The 17,838-nt window shown below is 32.4% G+C and overlaps 1 protein-coding gene across 1 annotated transcript; it reads left to right on the forward strand.

Moving 5' to 3' along the window:
• Window positions 1-1,275: 1,275 nt before the first annotated feature.
• LOC110103488 (pyruvate dehydrogenase E1 component subunit beta) lies at window positions 1,276-11,643 on the forward strand. The gene is made up of 4 exons (XM_020832264.2): window positions 1,276-1,567; window positions 1,805-1,905; window positions 2,113-2,156; window positions 10,468-11,643. Exons 1-4 carry the CDS (start codon window positions 1,474-1,476, stop codon window positions 11,438-11,440), a joined length of 1,212 nt encoding a protein of 403 aa, XP_020687923.1. The 5' UTR covers window positions 1,276-1,473; the 3' UTR covers window positions 11,441-11,643.
• Window positions 11,644-17,838: the final 6,195 nt, after the last annotated feature.

Consider the following 17,838-nt stretch of genomic DNA (forward strand, 5'->3'; position numbering starts at 1 on the left):
AAAGATAAATTTGTTCATCATGAAACCTCTTAAGAAAAAGAAGCTAAACACTTAAAGATCGAGGTGCCTTTTAGTTTAATGGTCAGAATTTCATTTAAGAAACTCAACAAATAAGCATGTTCATTTCGAAGAAATCCTGGGATGAGTGACCTCCTATGAAATTATACCAACATGACAAAACCTTGATGCTCTTAGGCCAAAACAAACAATATATCGATAGTTAAGAGTTTGAGCTGTTACAAATGATATCATAACAATACACCCATTGAATCACTTTACTATTCCGCCTCATGTAACACTTGACTTGTCCAAGAGGGACCAATCCAACATTCACCTATGACCACTTGGTTAGCATATCTTAACTTAGCCTAACTTAAGCCCAATCAAATAGTCCCTTAGATTTTATGTCAACAAACATGTCAAACTAGGAATAGTAAATGACAAAAAATCACCATTAGCCATTAATGTTACTTCAAAGAAATTTAATTCAAGAAGGAAAATAATAATGGATATAGTAAAGCTTTTTTTTTTTCTTTGTGATTTTGACTCTTGCAAACTAGGTTCATTGAAACTTTTGTAAATCATCACATGGAAAATAGAAACCTTAAAATTAAAATTTTCTCTCAATCATTTTGTTTTTTGAGTTTAATGATGACTTTCAAGGGACAACTCTTCTTATATTCGTGCGAGGTCTAGATCTTTCAATTCATTATTTCTTTCCTTGTTCTTTCTTCAAAACTGATTAGTGATTAGTGTGTACGCTTAATTAAGATTTTGTGAAGTTTGACACATTAATTTTTTTCATTACGGTTTAATTGTATATTTCTTATGATATTATAATTTTAGCAACTATACATTATCATTTTGGAGCGAATAAAGCGTTTTTTTTTTTGCATCAAAAGTAACTAATCTTTATTTAAATTGAATCTATAAATTGTGATATTTTTGTTTCTTTGTACAGCTCATCCCAAATTTAGCTTTAGTAAATATTAGACCATTGACCCCACTGGGCTTAGATGGGTTTGGTGGGCGAGCTTGGTTGGGAACCCCACGACTCCTTAAGTTGGGAGAAAATAACTGTGGATCCTGCACCTGTGGGGATGATTGTTGGTAGACTCGTCGAGGAATTAGTTACGCCCCCAAGCACCTCTTTCAAGAGGTGGCAGCCGCCGGCCGGTAGATACACCTGTTAAAAAAAGAATAAAAAAAAAAAAAACCATTGGACATATTTTAGCTTAATTTGGGATGAGCTGTACCACTTTGTTGGCATATTTTAGGTTAATTTAAGTCTTCCCTTCCCTCTGATTAGGCCGATGAGAGCGAGGTCCGTGCAAAAGTTTCTTCGACCCAGGACGAAACGCGACTTCGATACGTCCGCCCACCTAACTGCCTCAAAAGCTTCGCGCCTCCATAAATCCCTCCTCATAAGCTCTCAATTGATCGAGCTGAAGATCTCGAGGTTGTTCTCTTGTTATGGCAGCAGTTCTACAGGCGGCGGCGCTTTTGATGGGGTCGCAGACCGACATCAAGAGGTTCCGGCTCAGATCAGCGCTCCGATCTGCTCCTGGTAAGCTTTCATTCCGTCCTAAGAAATGGATTCGTATTCCGTATTGTTTCTTTGAGTTACTCAACATATTTTTAGCTTCGGAATAAGAAATTCATTCGTATTCCTGGCGCTGGTTATGTTTTTGATCCGAGATATCAAGAGTGTTTATTTTTGGTGACTGATTAGCGATTTGGAGATGGTTTCTTGGGTAGCTGGAGTTGGATCTGACGTATTTTTTTATGTGGCTTATCTTGGCAGTTCGACATGAGGGTTTTTTCGTGGTTAGGACTGATGGGAGGTTGTCTGCAACTTCTGGTATGATGCCTCGCAGGGCTAAGTTGATCCCAAATGCAGTTGCAGTTAAGTGTTGTTTTATCTTTACGTTAAGCTGAATTGGTTCCCTCCGGATGCTTTTTTTGGCTATGCAAGATGAGCATTTAATTTTCATGTCACTCCCTTCATTTGCTTATTTTAATTCAAATGAAAGCGATGGAAAAACACTTTTTTGTTCTCGCACTTTAGCATTTTCTTTTTCTAACCGTGCATTGATTTGTTGTTTGTTTCAGGTTAAGGAAGATACTCCTGCTAGCTCTGCTGCCTCGAAACCAGGGTAAGCTATTGTTTAGTAATCAGCATTTGTGACAAAAATGTGGTTGCGTATTATGGGAAAATGGTAAAAATAACCGTCTATTATTTTTCCAATCGTAATTTACATAATTCTTCTACAACTATCTTGATAGCCAAATAGGTTTATTTTGACTATAGGATAAACAAACCGTAATGGCTGGATTGCCTCTTTTTCATCTAACATTGAGAAGTGTTTATCATCATAACTTTACAAATAGAACAGAATGGAGTATAGATGTATATAAACAGTAAGACTGACACTTCAATTGCTATTTTTTTCATTCATCTATGGATAAGCATGAGCTGTATCTTCAAACATTTAGACATAAATAACCCTATTGTATGAAGTAATTTATAGATTTAAAAGAAACTAAAAAGAATGAATAAAAGTGCAAAATTTGCTATCGTGACGATCAAGAGAAAAAGTTGCTAGATGACTTGACAAGCAGAGTTTGATTCAAGATTTGGAATTTATGGTTGATAGAGGCAGTGTTAAGGCATAACATTTAAAGCTACTACAAAAAATTCACATTACCTTCAAGGATTAGTAAGTGAACTACACAAACTGTCAAAAATATTTAAAAAAAAAAAAATTATTCAATGAGAATTCAAAAAAAAGGTGCAAGAGTATATCCAATGCTACAGTAATCTCTAGATATATCCTTTCAAAACTACTACAAAATTTCATATTATCTTTAAGTATTGATTAGTGAAGTGTACAAAAATGTGAAAATATAAAAATTAAAATTTATTCATTCATTCAAAATTCAGAAAGATGCTTCTCCATAATACCACTTAGGCATTTGAAGCTGCACCATACATGTTTTCATTACAACAAATGCATTAATAGTATAATTTGCATCAAACTTTTTAAAAGTGCATTTTTAATGTATGTTATTAATCAATTTTCAAGGAACTCATCATCTAGTTGTTTTGTGATCTAATTCTTGCAATCTCCATGTTTAAGAAGCTCTGTTGATTGCTTTAGTGAATATTGGCAAAGTTAGCACCAGCCTGATTAATCTGTCTCTTTGAGGATAAATTAGCAGCTTCCTTGTCAAAATTTGGCACAACTTTCATGCTGTGGATGCCTTTTTTAAGTCATTTTGACATGCTCCGTGTTCAAAAAGTTCCAATTTGTACTTCAATATAATTTTTCATGATCACCATAATCATTAAGATTGAAATTATTTATAAGTTCGTGAGATCTTTCAACATTGAATTGTTGATATCCTTTTTTAGGATTCAAAGATTTGCTAAGCATTGGGAATGTTGAACATCATGTATGAGTATCATGGCCTCACACCTTTAATAAATTTATTTCGACTACTCAAGAGTATCCCCTACATCCTTAACCTCTCACCACAACAAGTGGAAGTCTTGGATCGCCCTTTCCAAGGATCATTAACTTTTGCATCAGAGCCAAAGCCTAAATTTTGGCAATTTCCACATATGGAGCATTTTGATCTTTTGGAGCTTCACTCATTTGTGCTTGTAATTGGTTGATTTATGAACTACCAAGGGGTAATCTCTTACATTGAACTTGGTTAATTTACTTTTTTTGTGTTTTAATAAAAATCAAGGAGAAAATCAAGCTTATGATATCATGTACTTAGCTCAAACTAGTTACCTCACCACAAAGCCTGGCCTACTACTTGTGAGAACTTACCATATACCTTTTATTGTGTGAATTACTTTTTGAGAGAGTGCTCCACTTAAATCAATAACTTACTTGAGTGTTAACCCATATATAAGAGCCTACTTTATATTGCTTAGGACTAACTTTTAGTTTCCTGAAGGAATCACACTTTACAAATTTTTTGTGTTATTTTTTTTCCCAAAACTTAATAAAAAGGTTTAAGAATTCATAATTGCATTCATAACCCATCTTATTACATAGGATAATGGTCGACCCCTAAAGAAGAAAAAAAATTTCTAGCATTCTCTGAATGTTGTCCTTGAATATCATGCCACCCAAAGCAGTCTCCATGGATCAAGTTGAGGGTATGACTAGGATGGTAGAGGTAATAGATACTAGGCTTCATAAGAAGAATTTGAGGCACCAACTATTTAAGGAGGCTAGAATCCAATTTTATGGGAAGTGAGATCAAATTCATGAGCTAATAAATCAAATGATTGTTTTGGTAGCACTTGTGCAAAACCTACCACTTCCAAGGCTACATCAATTGGCAGTTCTACTATCTCCTTCTTAAATTTAGTATTCATCACTTACAATTGATAATCAATAACGACTGAGACTTCCAATCAATGATGGTGCTCCATCATGATATGATCTCTTGGAAGACAAGATCAATCTCTTCCACTCAATAATCACTCATATAAGAGATATTTATGCTATGTTTATAAAAAAAGATACCACTTTCTTATATGAAGATTCTCATCCATCTTCCCTTAACTTTTTAAGAAGTACTTTGTCATAACAACTAATTGCATTACATTTAAAATATCTTGAGAATTTAATTGCAAAGCTTGATAAAGGTCATCAACAATTTTATAATTTTCATTTATGTAAGGTAAAACAAATTCAAATGAGATGAACGCATCATATGCTCCATTAGCTTCACCTCGTTAGGCTGATTAACTTTCTTCAATAATGATATTTTGCAGCATTAAATATTCACCATCAAATACAACAATTACATGCCTTTATCCTACTATATGGTGTCAGTTACATGAATCATATTTCTCCATTGTGTTCTATGAAGTGCAAAATTCTCATTTAAATATAATAAAAAATATCATTACTAATACTTTATAACCAAGTCTTTTTATTTTATGTCTACCTCTACATTTCTTTACATAGGCTAGATCTAATGCATTTATTTTTCTAACCGAATCATCGTAAGGCTAGCATGTTATGTGACCAAATCATCTATAAGACGACTTCAACCTTTTCACTTATATAATCATTTCACATTCCATCTCTAAGTGGAAAGCCACTCATCCATTTGAGCATCCTCATCTCTGTAACACTTAACTGAAATTTATGCTTCTCTTTTGATGGCTAACACTTTGCTCCATAAAGCATTGTAGGTCTCACCACCATCTTATAAATTTTTAATTTTTTATTTTTGTTCGATGGTACTTTTCTATCACACAACCAGCCCAATAAATTCGTCCACTTCAGCCATCTAGCTTGAATTCTATTAATAATATTCACATCTATTTCACCATCATTTTGAACAATGGACCCTAGGTATCTAAACATGCACTATTTTTAATGGCTTGATCAATCTCACCCAATGTTACAATCCCGCTACTAGATCTATTATTACTAAAATTATATTCCATGTATTCGGTTCAGATTTACTCAAACAAAAACTTTTAGACTCTAAGGTTAACCTCTATAATTCAAATTTTCTTTCAACTCCTCCAGTCTATCAAGAAGAAGAATATCATCAAGAAAAAGCATACACTATGGTACATCCTCTTGCAAATGTCTATTAAGAACATACATGACTAAAGCAATAAGATATGGGCTTAAAGTTGATACTTTATATAATCCAATTGAAATAGGACAATACTTGGTTAACCCACCTTGTGTTTGAACACAAGTAACAACTCATATATACATTGTAACCTATACTTAATTACTCTCTCATGAATTTTTAATGCATGACACATTAATTAATTCCTCTATAATTTGCATGCTATTGTGTATCATCTTTATTCTTAGAAATAAGAAACGACACACTCTACTCATTTAGCATCATTTTAGTTTTCAAAATAATATTTCAAAGTTGCTAAGAATTCCTTGATCTCCTAAGCATTTGTACACCTCTATTGAAATATCACTAGGTCTCATTGATTTTCACACTTCATTTTTTTGAAAAATGTCTCCAATTTTGATTTTACTAATATGACAATAAAAATAAAAATCTCTATTTTTCATTTAGGTTGTTAAGGTCACTAAAATCATTCATATTCTCACAATCTTTATTGAAAAGATTATCAAAATATCTCCTTCATTTATGTTGAATATTCTCTTATAAGAAAATCAATTTTAATCTTCATCCTTAATGATTTCAATTGAACTAGATTCTTATATCTCCTATCTTTTTATTTGGCTAAGTTATACACATCTTTCGCCTTATTCAATATCTAATTTGTTATATTAATCACTAAAAGCTAAATATTTTGTATTGCATATTATTTTCTTGGACTCCTTATGAGACCCTCTATATCTTTTCCAATTTTTCATGCTTTTACATTTAAATCAATTTTAATAATAAAGCTTATTATTTTTTATATTTTTTTTTGCTCTTTTTGATTCAATCAATTATTTTTTCTCTTATAAGCTTTTCTTTTTAATTCATCGAGCACATATTTTGTAGTATTCTTAATATCTATGATTATTTTTGCTTATATAACATTAACTACCTCATGAACAATCCTAATTTTGAGATCTAGGATTTTATTCTCAAAAATATTTTTATTAGCATGTTCTTTAAATGCCCCCATTTAATTCTAAGATAATATTTTATTTTAATTTTTATATTGCACCCCTTCATTTCAAAGTTCAAAACTAATAAATAATGCTCAATACACAAACTTTCATTCGGGATAACTTTACAATTTTTGCAATCTAAACAATATACTTTTCTTATAATAAAATAATAAATTTGAGTTTTACCATGTTTGTTCTTATAAGTGATTAGATACTCTTATCTTTTCTTCAATAAGGTATTAGTGATTACAAAATTATATGCTACAACAAAATCTAATATGATCCTATTACATTTATTTGTCACTCCAAATCTATAGCCACCATGAATATTTTTAAAATTTTCTATTACTCTACCAAAATGCCTATTTAACTCTAATAAAAAACTCTTTCTTCAAGAGGTTTCTTTTGAATTAATTCTTCTAAGTCATTCTAAAATTTTTATGTTTGAACACATATCTAAACCTACTTGAGAAGCATAAGCACTTATAATATTAATAATCTTAGCATCAATAACAATATTTAAAAATATGATTATATCTCCAATTCTATTTATTTATACAATATTATCCTTCAATTTTTTTTAATCACACTTGTCATTTCTAGTACGAGTGTACGACTTTCACTTGAATGCCATAGTTTAAATTCTAAACTATCAATTTCCTTAGCCTTTTCTCTAACCCATTTAGTTTTCTGAATATGTAGAGTATTTTTATATTGATTAAATTATAAATTTCAAGTAAGGACTCCATCTGCTATTTCTGCCTCATTGAGCGAAACCTATATATGATTTTTTTTTAATCCATTTCAATTTCTTCAAGTTCAATCATCTTGTACAACAGCAACAACAACATCAAGCCTTTATCGCACTACGTGGGGTCGGCTACATTAATCCTTTTTCTCCATTGTGTCCTATTAAAAGTCAAATTATCGTTTAAATCTAATAAAGAAAGGTCATTCCTAATATTTTCTAACCAAGTCTTTTTAGGTCTACCCCTACCTTTCTTAACATAAGTCAAATCTAATGTATGGAAAAAAAATAAATAAATAAATAAATAAATAAAATTAAAATAAAAACAAACATGAAAGACAATGAATTCCATTTGTACTTGGTGTGTATTTTAATCTATCTAGAAATAATTCATAAGAAGAGAAAAAATTGATGATCATTCTTCTCAATAAAATTTCAAGAATATATGGGAATGGGTTCCTTGAGATAAGCACGCTGAATTAGTTTAGCAGATATCTCCATATTAGTTTACGTGAGACCACTCTTCGAAGGATATGTGACAAATTCATCAGATTCAATTCTGGATGCTTCATTGGGCATTGTTCCAATCATTCAGATTCAATTTTAATTTGTTTCATTTACAGAAGAGATTCCTTGATAATTGTGGGCTCGCCATTTGTTTATTTGGTATGAGTTAGGGAACGTTACTGATGAGGATTTTTAGTAGTGGCTTGAATATTTATTTAAAAGAATGAATGAGTCATTTGTTGAGCTTAGTGAAATCTAGTGCTTTACCTGGGGAAAAAAAAGTGTAGACATGAGACTGAATTAATAAATCTTATATAGAAAGTGTAATATGCACTTATATCTATCGACTGATGATTTGAATTTAATTGAACTATTTATACAAATTAAAGTTCAAAATGCCCCATAAACTAATTAAAATTAAAACAATAGATGAACTGTTGAAATTTCTTATTGACAAAATAAGGCTTAAGAAGTTTGTGTAATGTAGTTATTGTTAGTGAGTTCAAATCTAATATAACATAAAAATCTATTGAATACTAAGCATATATCAATTGAGCTTTTAGTAGTTTACTTATTCAACAGTGGCTTCCTATATGATAGAGCCAAAGTTTAAGGCTTGGTGTTGTCAAGCAAAGATCTTATGTTCTATTTAAACCTTAAATGAATTTGAACGAAGTAAATTAATTATAGAACAAAGGAAAGATCAAGGATCTTGATTCTTGAACAATAAAAGTTGATAAAAATCATAAACGAAGATAGCCATCTACTGAAAAAGAGAATCAATATTAAAATCAGAAAGATTTCTAAAACTGAGTTATTATGAAGACATTTATAGAATATTGAAAAATACATTAATTAGAGGTGATACAGCGTCCTTGAAATCAGGTGGCAACTTGATGCCTTAAAGTGATGTGGCAACATGAAATAGACTATGATGCGACATCTTTAGAGCCCAGAGAAGAGGGTGATAATGGTAGATATGCAGGATCAGCGATGATGTAATGACATGGGATCAATGGAGATATGATGTCTTTGGAGCCTGAAGGAGAGGGCGAGATGAATGATGATGTGTAGTTGAATAGCGAGAAACTAGCTATGAACTAGTGAGAGAGCCAGCCACAAGAGAGATTTAGTGGGGTTAGGTATCATGTTGGAATTTTTGCTGATTTGGTTAGGAATTTTTATTTATTTATTATTTAAATATTTTGGGGCAATAGTTTACTATACTTTATCTTCTTTATTTAAATTTGATAAAATACATATTAAAAATACCTAATATAAATGGTCAGTCAAATTTCAATCAAGTACATCAAAAGTCTTAATTTCGTCACATGAAAATTTTTAAAATTTCTTTTGAGGGGCGTGAGGTTTTGGGAATTTTACTTATTTTTTTTATATCGGCTTATGTCATATAATAAAAATGCATTCCAAATGAAGATAGAAGTTAGGATTAGGTATCATGTTGAGCAATGTTATTTAAATTTTCTTCATGCTTGAGTGACTGACTTGGGCAATATAGCTGCTGATAAATTGGTCAGTTTATTGGATAAGTTATTTTGATTTGGTTCTATTTATATCTCTGAATTCTGATATTTTATAATCACATTTATCGAAGGTACAACCGTACAAATATTTATTTTGAGTGTACATTTGTGTTGCCTTAGATGGTTTGGTCGCATAAAACGGCGGCCTTCCAATGACCAGGTTAGGAATGTAGATGTATTAGATTTGATTTATGTTAAGAAAGTTGGAGGTAGACCTAAAAAGACTTGGTTAGAAAATATTAGAAATGACCTTTATTAGATTTAGATGAGAATTTGACTATTACCAAGGCACAATGGAGAAAAATGATTCTTATAACCGACCTCACATAGTGGGATAAAGGCTTGTTGTCATTGTTGTTGTACATTTGTGTTGGTGTTCCTCTATATAAATTAAACATAATAAATTACAGTTTGTGCTTCTAACAGAACTATAGTTATAAACGAGTTGGTGTTTATTTGTATGCATCTGTATATTTATAGAAAAGAATGTAGTCAAAGGTGAATTCATGAGCTTCTTCACCCTTTGCGTCTCTTGTTAATATTTTTCTAATAACCACATCTTGTAGTTTCTTTCTCTCTTGCAACCTAAAATTTGTCTGCTGCTCACGTTCTTATGAATTGTAAGAAGCTGATGCAGCTGAAGAAAGTTAGCTGCCTTTTCATGATATCACTGGCATTCTTATTTTAATCTGTATGGGTATTTGCTTCATTGTTCAATCAATTTTCACGACAACATAACACAAAAGTCTTCTACTTGTTCCATTGACAATGTGAAACATGCAGTTAAAGCTCCCTTCATATAGCTTTCTTGACTCTATTAAATAAGTTATTATTTTCTTAACTATGATGAAGTCGTCATATTATTGGATTGAGGGTTTACTAAAATATGATTTTGTTTATCTTCATGCTAAACTATGTTGTAGCATCTTTTTTTCCAATTTGTTTTATTTTTACGAGTCATAAAATATTTTGCAACTTATATCATTCATGCACGTTATAATACCTGTATTGAAATTGCTACCCTCAGCCATGAGCTGCTGCTTTTTGAAGCTTTAAGAGAGGGCCTAGAAGAAGAGATGGACCGTGATCCCCGAGTTTGCGTCATGGGTGAAGATGTTGGTCACTATGGTGGGTCATACAAGGTGACAAAAGGTTTTGCCACCAAGTTCGGCGACCTGAGGGTTCTTGATACCCCCATTGCTGAAAATTCCTTCACAGGCATGGGCATTGGAGCTGCAATGACTGGCCTAAGACCTGTTATTGAGGGTATGAACATGGGGTTTCTCTTGCTTGCCTTTAATCAAATATCTAACAACTGTGGCATGCTCCATTATACTTCTGGAGGCCAGTTCACCATCCCAGTGGTGATCCGCGGACCCGGCGGTGTTGGCCGTCAACTCGGCGCAGAACATTCCCAGCGCCTGGAGTCTTACTTCCAGTCCATTCCCGGCCTTCAGATGGTCGCCTGCTCCACCCCATACAATGCCAAGGGCCTCATGAAAGCTGCCATCCGCAGCGAGAACCCGGTGGTTCTATTCGAGCATGTTCTGCTATATAATCTCAAGGAGAGGATCCCTGATGAAGATTATTTGCTGTGTTTAGAAGAAGCAGAAATGGTTCGGCCTGGGGAGCACGTTACAATTCTCACCTACTCTCGCATGAGATACCATGTAATGCAAGCTGCAAAGACACTAATAAACAAGGGATATGACCCTGAGGTCATTGATATCAGGTCATTGAAGCCATTTGATCTCTACACCATTGGAAACTCGATCAAGAAGACCCATCGAGTGCTGATTGTGGAAGAATGCATGCGCACCGGAGGTATCGGTGCGAGTTTGAGGTCGGCCATCATTGACAATTTTTGGGATTACCTGGATGCACCTATAATGTGCTTGTCGTCTCAGGATGTCCCGACGCCATATGCAGGGACACTGGAAGAGTGGACTGTTGTGCAGCCGGCACAAATTGTAGCAGCTGTGGAGCAGCTCTGCAAGTAATTTTTTATCATCCGGAAATTTGATTTGTTCACCCTAAAACTGCTATTGTTTCACTTTGTTGTTGCTGTTATCGTATTCAGGCTGTGCGTTGCTGCTGTTATTTATTTTAAGCCGACTGGCTTCACAAATTCATATACTGTTTACCTGGAAAATGAATTTTGGTTGAATTGAGGTAGAATGTATCAATAATGCTTTTACAAGCCTCTCGTTTTTTTTTTTTTTTTAAATTTGCTCATATTGGAATTTATTGATCAGATATTAAAGCGTTTGTCTTTATAAAAAGGGCATTAGTTCACCTTCTAGTATTCATTTCGGTTCTTTCTTTTTTTTTCTTTGGGTCAAATGCTTGAAATTCAAGCTTCATTCAGGATGATTTTTATACTGTTTATTGAAGTGATTTTCTAGTTCAAAAATTAAAAATTTTAAACTTAAAACCTACTTTAAGAAACAGTAAGAAAGTCGTCCCAAACAAAACCTCAGAGGCTGCTTTGTTTTCTAAGTAGTTTTGTCATAATTATGACATCATTGGCATGTTTATTATGAAATGTGTAAAAGTAATATAGAATTTTTGTTGCAAACGTTGAGTTTTCAACAAGTGGAATATCAAATAATTTTCCATTTTGCTGTCATATGAAAGCAGATTATTTGTTCACCTTTTGAATGTTAATTAGGGTCCTAGAGCCCCTTGTATTCAAGACCTATGTGGGTTTGTGCCAGAAATTTATTTTATAGTTTAAGTAAATAATATAATAACTTCGTTAAAAGCTAAGTGATGGGAGCTTAATAGCACGTACTTGTTGAAATTATTATCTCATTTTAGCCAAACTATCCATAAATTAGTAAGATTGAATTAAAGCTTAAGCTTAAGTGGATGAAGGTCAGTGGCGTAGCCAAAGATAATCAGATTCAGATGCACTAATCAAACAACCTTTTCACAATCTGAGCTAAGTACGAAAACACCAGTCAGCAAAACGAAATCACGATCTAAACTCAGCATGACTTTGTACAATATTAAAGGAAGCTAAACATGACAACAACAAACACAATCCCACTATGAAAACAACAAACACAATCCCAAACTGAAAAGAAATCTTACATAAGAACTAAAAACATCTAATGAAATCCTTGCAAACGATATCTTTTATAGAAAACTAAAACGAAATTGCAAGAGATTTTGAGAGCTTACCTTATGCACTTCAAGTGTGAATTGCCAGAAGGGAGTGAATCTACAAATGCACGGGTACGAACTGCTAGATGCACCGTTTCAAGATGATCCTTTTGCATGAAATCCAATGCAAGGCTACTGGCCCGGTTGGACGCACTGGTGGAGTCATGGAGGCCTGATGCAGAGGCGATGAGACGAGAACTTCCTGCGCCTCGCGACTCGCGAGAGCTTTTGAGGCCGAAGTATTAGGGCAAGCGAATGTCGAACCCCCAAAACGCAGAACTGTCTGTACGCATGGTGTTTTTTTTTTCGCAGAAGGTGCACGTCTCCCCATGGGACCCCGCCTGCCTCCACCGTTGATGCAGGTGCAACAATCACCTAGATTTTATTAGGAACTAGGACATTAAGAGTCCGGATCTGTTTAGGATGGTTGCAGTTTTTTTATAAAATTGATTGTAAAGCTATTATAAAGAACATAATTTTTTTAAAAGTTGCTGTAAAAGATAATTTTCTTGCAATATGACAAATAAAACTTTAAAGAAATATGTGCCAAATAAAATCTAAAACAACATTGAAGTTGCAGAGCTTCAATGAGATTATTTTAAAGCTATGTCAAGCGCCGACTCTAAGACCCAAACATAATTGCTATAAGATTTACTTGGAACTCTTTGCTCAGGTTTCCAACATTGGACGCCTTCCAGGAAACCTCTGTTGACTCTACTTCCACTAGCTTATTCTCCATCTAGACAAATTTTGAAGGAAGCCTGCAGCTCATGGGCGCAAGTCTGTTGAGATGCTTCAATAGCCTTTTCAATGGGAAAAGTAAAAAACATTGCAATTCAAATAAGGATCCAACAAGATTTAGACTGACTTTGAAAAATATTTGAATTGATTTGAATTCAAACTAATAACTCCTATTAGTGGTGTTTTGGTTTAAAAAAAAAAAAGATTTTGGATCATATTTTGCCCAAAGTATAGATATAATGGAGATGTTCTAAATAAATGTATTATGAGAGATAAAAATTCACTCATCTATAGGGTTGTCAATTAGGATTGGTCAGTCGAGTTTGACTTTGACCTAAAATTGACTATGCTTAATTCGAACCCAATTTGCTAATCATATAATTTAATCTAAATCAAGCTCGACCCGAACTCGACTAACATAAAATCAACTCTTTTGGCCCATTTATCATAAAGATTATGTTTTTTTAATCAACACGATTAGTTTAACCTAAATACAACTCATTTAACCCTAAAACAATCCTTTTAATTTCAAAATTAATCTAAATAATTGAATTAAAAAAATATGTTAAAAATAAAAAATATATAGAAGCTACTATTAACAGAAGATATGACTATAAAATATCAAATTTAGAGAAACAAAATTTTCAAATAAAACATACATCATAACAAAATCAAAACAAAATCAAAGCTATAAAGAAAAAGTTCAGAAGAGAGCTAAAAATTTATGGAACATGAACTAAATAGTGGAAATCTTCATGAATGGGAGATCATTCCATTTTCCAAAGAACCATATGAAAGCCAACAACATAATTATTTTGGATCCCAATGGTACATTTCAGCAGAGATAGAAAGGAGTAACCTACTTGAACTAATAAAGCACTAGTACAAACAATAGGGTCCCAAAAATAAATGGCAAAGAGCAAAACTCTAAGTCACCGGCATAAAAATCAATTGGACCAAATCCACCAGCATAAAAATAAAAAAAATGTCATATCGTCCATTAAGGTAATAGGATATTTACCACCAGCATAAAAAAAAAAAAATGTCATATCGCCCATTTAGGTAACTGGTCATTTAGGCTAATTAGGACAAACTCATACACATCACCACGGGCAAATCTACCTACCCCCACCCCCCACATAAAGGTTGAACCCCTGGCGGGGCGCTGCCCCCTTGAACTCCCGACATATCTGAGAATTCTTTACACTTTTACTTATAAATTTGTCGCACCCCCTGAAAATTAAGGCGGGTTCCGCCCCTGCACATCATATATGCAAGACTCGATTCCAACACCTCTTAGTTGGTAGCCAGAGCTTCCAATCAACAAACCAAGAAGAATTAGGTGCCCTCCCAAATAATATTTCATAAATCTCTAATAGGAAAAGAGGTTATAATATTGCATCCACCAAAATAATTGAGGAGGGCTCCACAATCCCATACGAGTTTTGTTAGCTTCAAAAAATGAGAGAAACATGAGGACAATATTAATAAATTTAGCATTGTCCCACATATAATTAATCGTATTAGCATAGAACATTATATAACATAGAGTAAAACTAATATTTATAAAATAAATTTAAAAGATATATTAGAAGGCTGCTCAACACCTCTAAATTAAGGGAATGCGGCATCGAATTAACTTTCACAAATGATTATTTCTAATTATATATATATATATATTGGATATAAACAATTAAATATTTAAATTATTTTAATTTGAAACCAACATACAATTGATTAAATTAATTAAATGCTTAAAATAATATCCAACTAAATTTTACTAACCTTGATCTATCATGAATCTAAGTAAAAAAGAAAGTTGGATCTAGAAAAAAAAATTAAAAATTTTATTATTTCAAAAAAAAAATATGAAAACCATTAATTTAATATTATACAAATGAAAGATCTAACATGGATTAAAATAAAAATTATAGGTATAAAAATAAATCTTAGAAAAACATAAATCTAAGAAAGATATAGATCCGAAACAAAATATATAAATCTAACATTAAATATAACACACATCTAAATATTTAATAATAATAGTAATAGTAAATATAATAATAATACATCTAGATTTATGGAGGAATCGAGCAAGGCCTAAGGGCATCTCCAACCGAAAATCTCATTTTTCACTCCAAAATACAGCGAAACCAAAAAATGCCGTGTTTCATCTACAATCTAACTCCATTTTGCCGCTTAACCGTCGCTTTGGCGCCTTTCTTCCGGTTCGGTAGAGAGAAAAAAATGGCGGAGATGAACAGTGCAACGCCAATATTGACGTCACACTGTTCATCCGCGATCAAATGGCGGCAAAAATGGCGATCGGTTGGAGCAAAGCGAGAACGGCAAACAAGTGTTTGCCGTTCGGTTGGAGATGCCCTAAATGAGATATGATGAGTCATGTGCAACAATATATATTAAGATTTTGTTTGAGATGATTTTTTTTTTTACTTTTTCTTAAAATAATTTTTTAGTACAAAAATTATACAAAAAAAGTAATTTAGTGCAACCTGGAGAAGTTGAGTGTAAGCGTAATTTTTTGATACTATTTTTAGTGCAACCTTGTAGAAGAAATACATTTTAAAACATCTTCCCACACTTACTAAAAAGTTGTTTTAAAAATCAATAAGAAAGCCGTCCCAAACAAAGTTTGGCTTTGTTTGGGACGGCTTTCTTACTGCTTCTTAAAATAACTTTTTAGTAGAAATATTTTAATTTTTATACTAAAAAGCTGCTTTAAGAAGCAATAAGAAAGCGGTCTCAAACGAAACCTAAGTTAGCTAAAAATTACTTACATATATGGTTGATCAATTAGTTCTAAAATTGAGTTAATTTATGTTTAATTTAAGGCTTCGTTTTGGACGTTTTTTTTTTTTGCTTCTTAAAGCAGCTTTCTAGTACAAAGATTTAATTTTTGTACAAGAAAGTTGTTTTAAAAAAGCAATAAAAAGTCATCCCAAATGAAGCCTAAGTCACTATTATATGATGAGGTGGTATGAATGCATATATTTCATATATTCAAGTTGTAAAATTGACAATGCAGTGCATTAACATTTTTTCTATGTATGACGCATTACAATTGTCTTATGACAGCCCCATAGTCCATCTGGGATGACTATAACATTTTATAAAGTTGATTGTGAAATTATTATAAGGAAATCAACTTGACTATTCAGGTTGAAAAAATAGCCTTCTACTATAAATTTTTTTAAAAACAATGAAAAATCATAAAAAAAAAGTAGTTAAGCAAAATTATGATTGTTATCTCAAAAACAGAGCAACGAAAGAGTTAACCCAAACAGACCCTCAATCAAACCTAATATGCTATGCTTTATGATTGAGACAAAGGATTCGTTTGGTATAGCTTTTTTATTACTTCGTAAAGCTACTTTTTAATAAAAAAATATCTTAAAAATAAGAAAAAAACAATGATCTAAAACTGTCCGAAGCCAAAATAACAATCGCAAGGCTATCATAAACAAAATTGTGATTGTTTCCTCTTATGGTTGTATCTGTGACTGCTCGAGATCCTCACAATATGTTGTGAGGAGTATTATTACGACTGACACAACTCACATTGGTATATTGGTTGAGAGCTTATGCTTCCAACTAAGAGGTCTTGGGTTCGAGCCTTTGTGTATGCGTTGTGTGTGTGAGTTTGCTTTAAATGGAGATTTTATATATAAAAAAAAGTATTATTACGACTGACGTAACGATGTTTGGAGATTTTATGTCATTCAGTCAAATATTTAATTGTTATTTTTTAAATTATAAATCAATACAAAAGCAATTTTCTCAAAATTATCTTGATAATTGTAGAGAATCCAAATTCGAATAAAATAAAATTCTCATTGGACGTGAAAGATGCAATGGTCACACGATCGGGCTGAGTAAAACTAGCTCTCGAACCAAATCAACTCATTGTAGGGATATAATCGAGTCGAGTTCAACTCTAGTTCTCGAGCTTGGCTCGCCTAATATTTATGCGGTTCGAGCTTGACTCGAGCTCGATACTCAAGCTAGAACTTAACTCAAATGTTAAAATTTTCGCTCGAATTCAATTCGTTAGCTCGGGCTCCAATAAGATGCTCGAACTCGGCTCGAACACTCAACCACAGCTAAGTCTCATTAGCTTACGAGTTATCTCACTTAAAAATGTTAATATAAAATATACTTAAGAGATTCATATATAAAGTTACTGAAAACATTTATTTAAAAATTATATGTTACCTAGAATTTTTTTTGAAACGGCTATAATTTTTTATAAAAGTTTTTTAAAACTGATATAAAAAAGTAAATTTTTAGCATAAAAATATCTTTAAAATAATGAAAAATAATGCTCATGTAGAAAATATGATTGTGAATTAAAAAAAAATAAAATAATAAGTGATTCTTTGTTGATTTTTTTAATGTAATTTTAATATGATTATTATTATTTGCTACCAACGTCGCCAGCGTTTTACGCTCACAAAAAAACTCATCGGGG

This window comes from Dendrobium catenatum, unplaced genomic scaffold (genome assembly GCF_001605985.2).
Source record: "Dendrobium catenatum unplaced genomic scaffold, ASM160598v2 fragScaff_scaffold_938, whole genome shotgun sequence".
NCBI classification, from domain to species: Eukaryota; Viridiplantae; Streptophyta; class Magnoliopsida; order Asparagales; family Orchidaceae; genus Dendrobium; species Dendrobium catenatum.

Coding starts and splice junctions, on each gene's coding strand:
- LOC110103488 (XM_020832264.2), top strand. CDS start 1,474: ATGGCAGCAGTTCTACAGGCGGCGGCGCTTTTGATGGGGTCGCAGACC. Junction 1,906..2,112: donor TGATCCCAAATGCAGTTGCA/GTTAAGTGTTGT, acceptor TGTTTGTTTCAG/GTTAAGGAAGATACTCCTGC. Junction 2,157..10,467: donor TCTGCTGCCTCGAAACCAGG/GTAAGCTATTGT, acceptor TGCTACCCTCAG/CCATGAGCTGCTGCTTTTTG.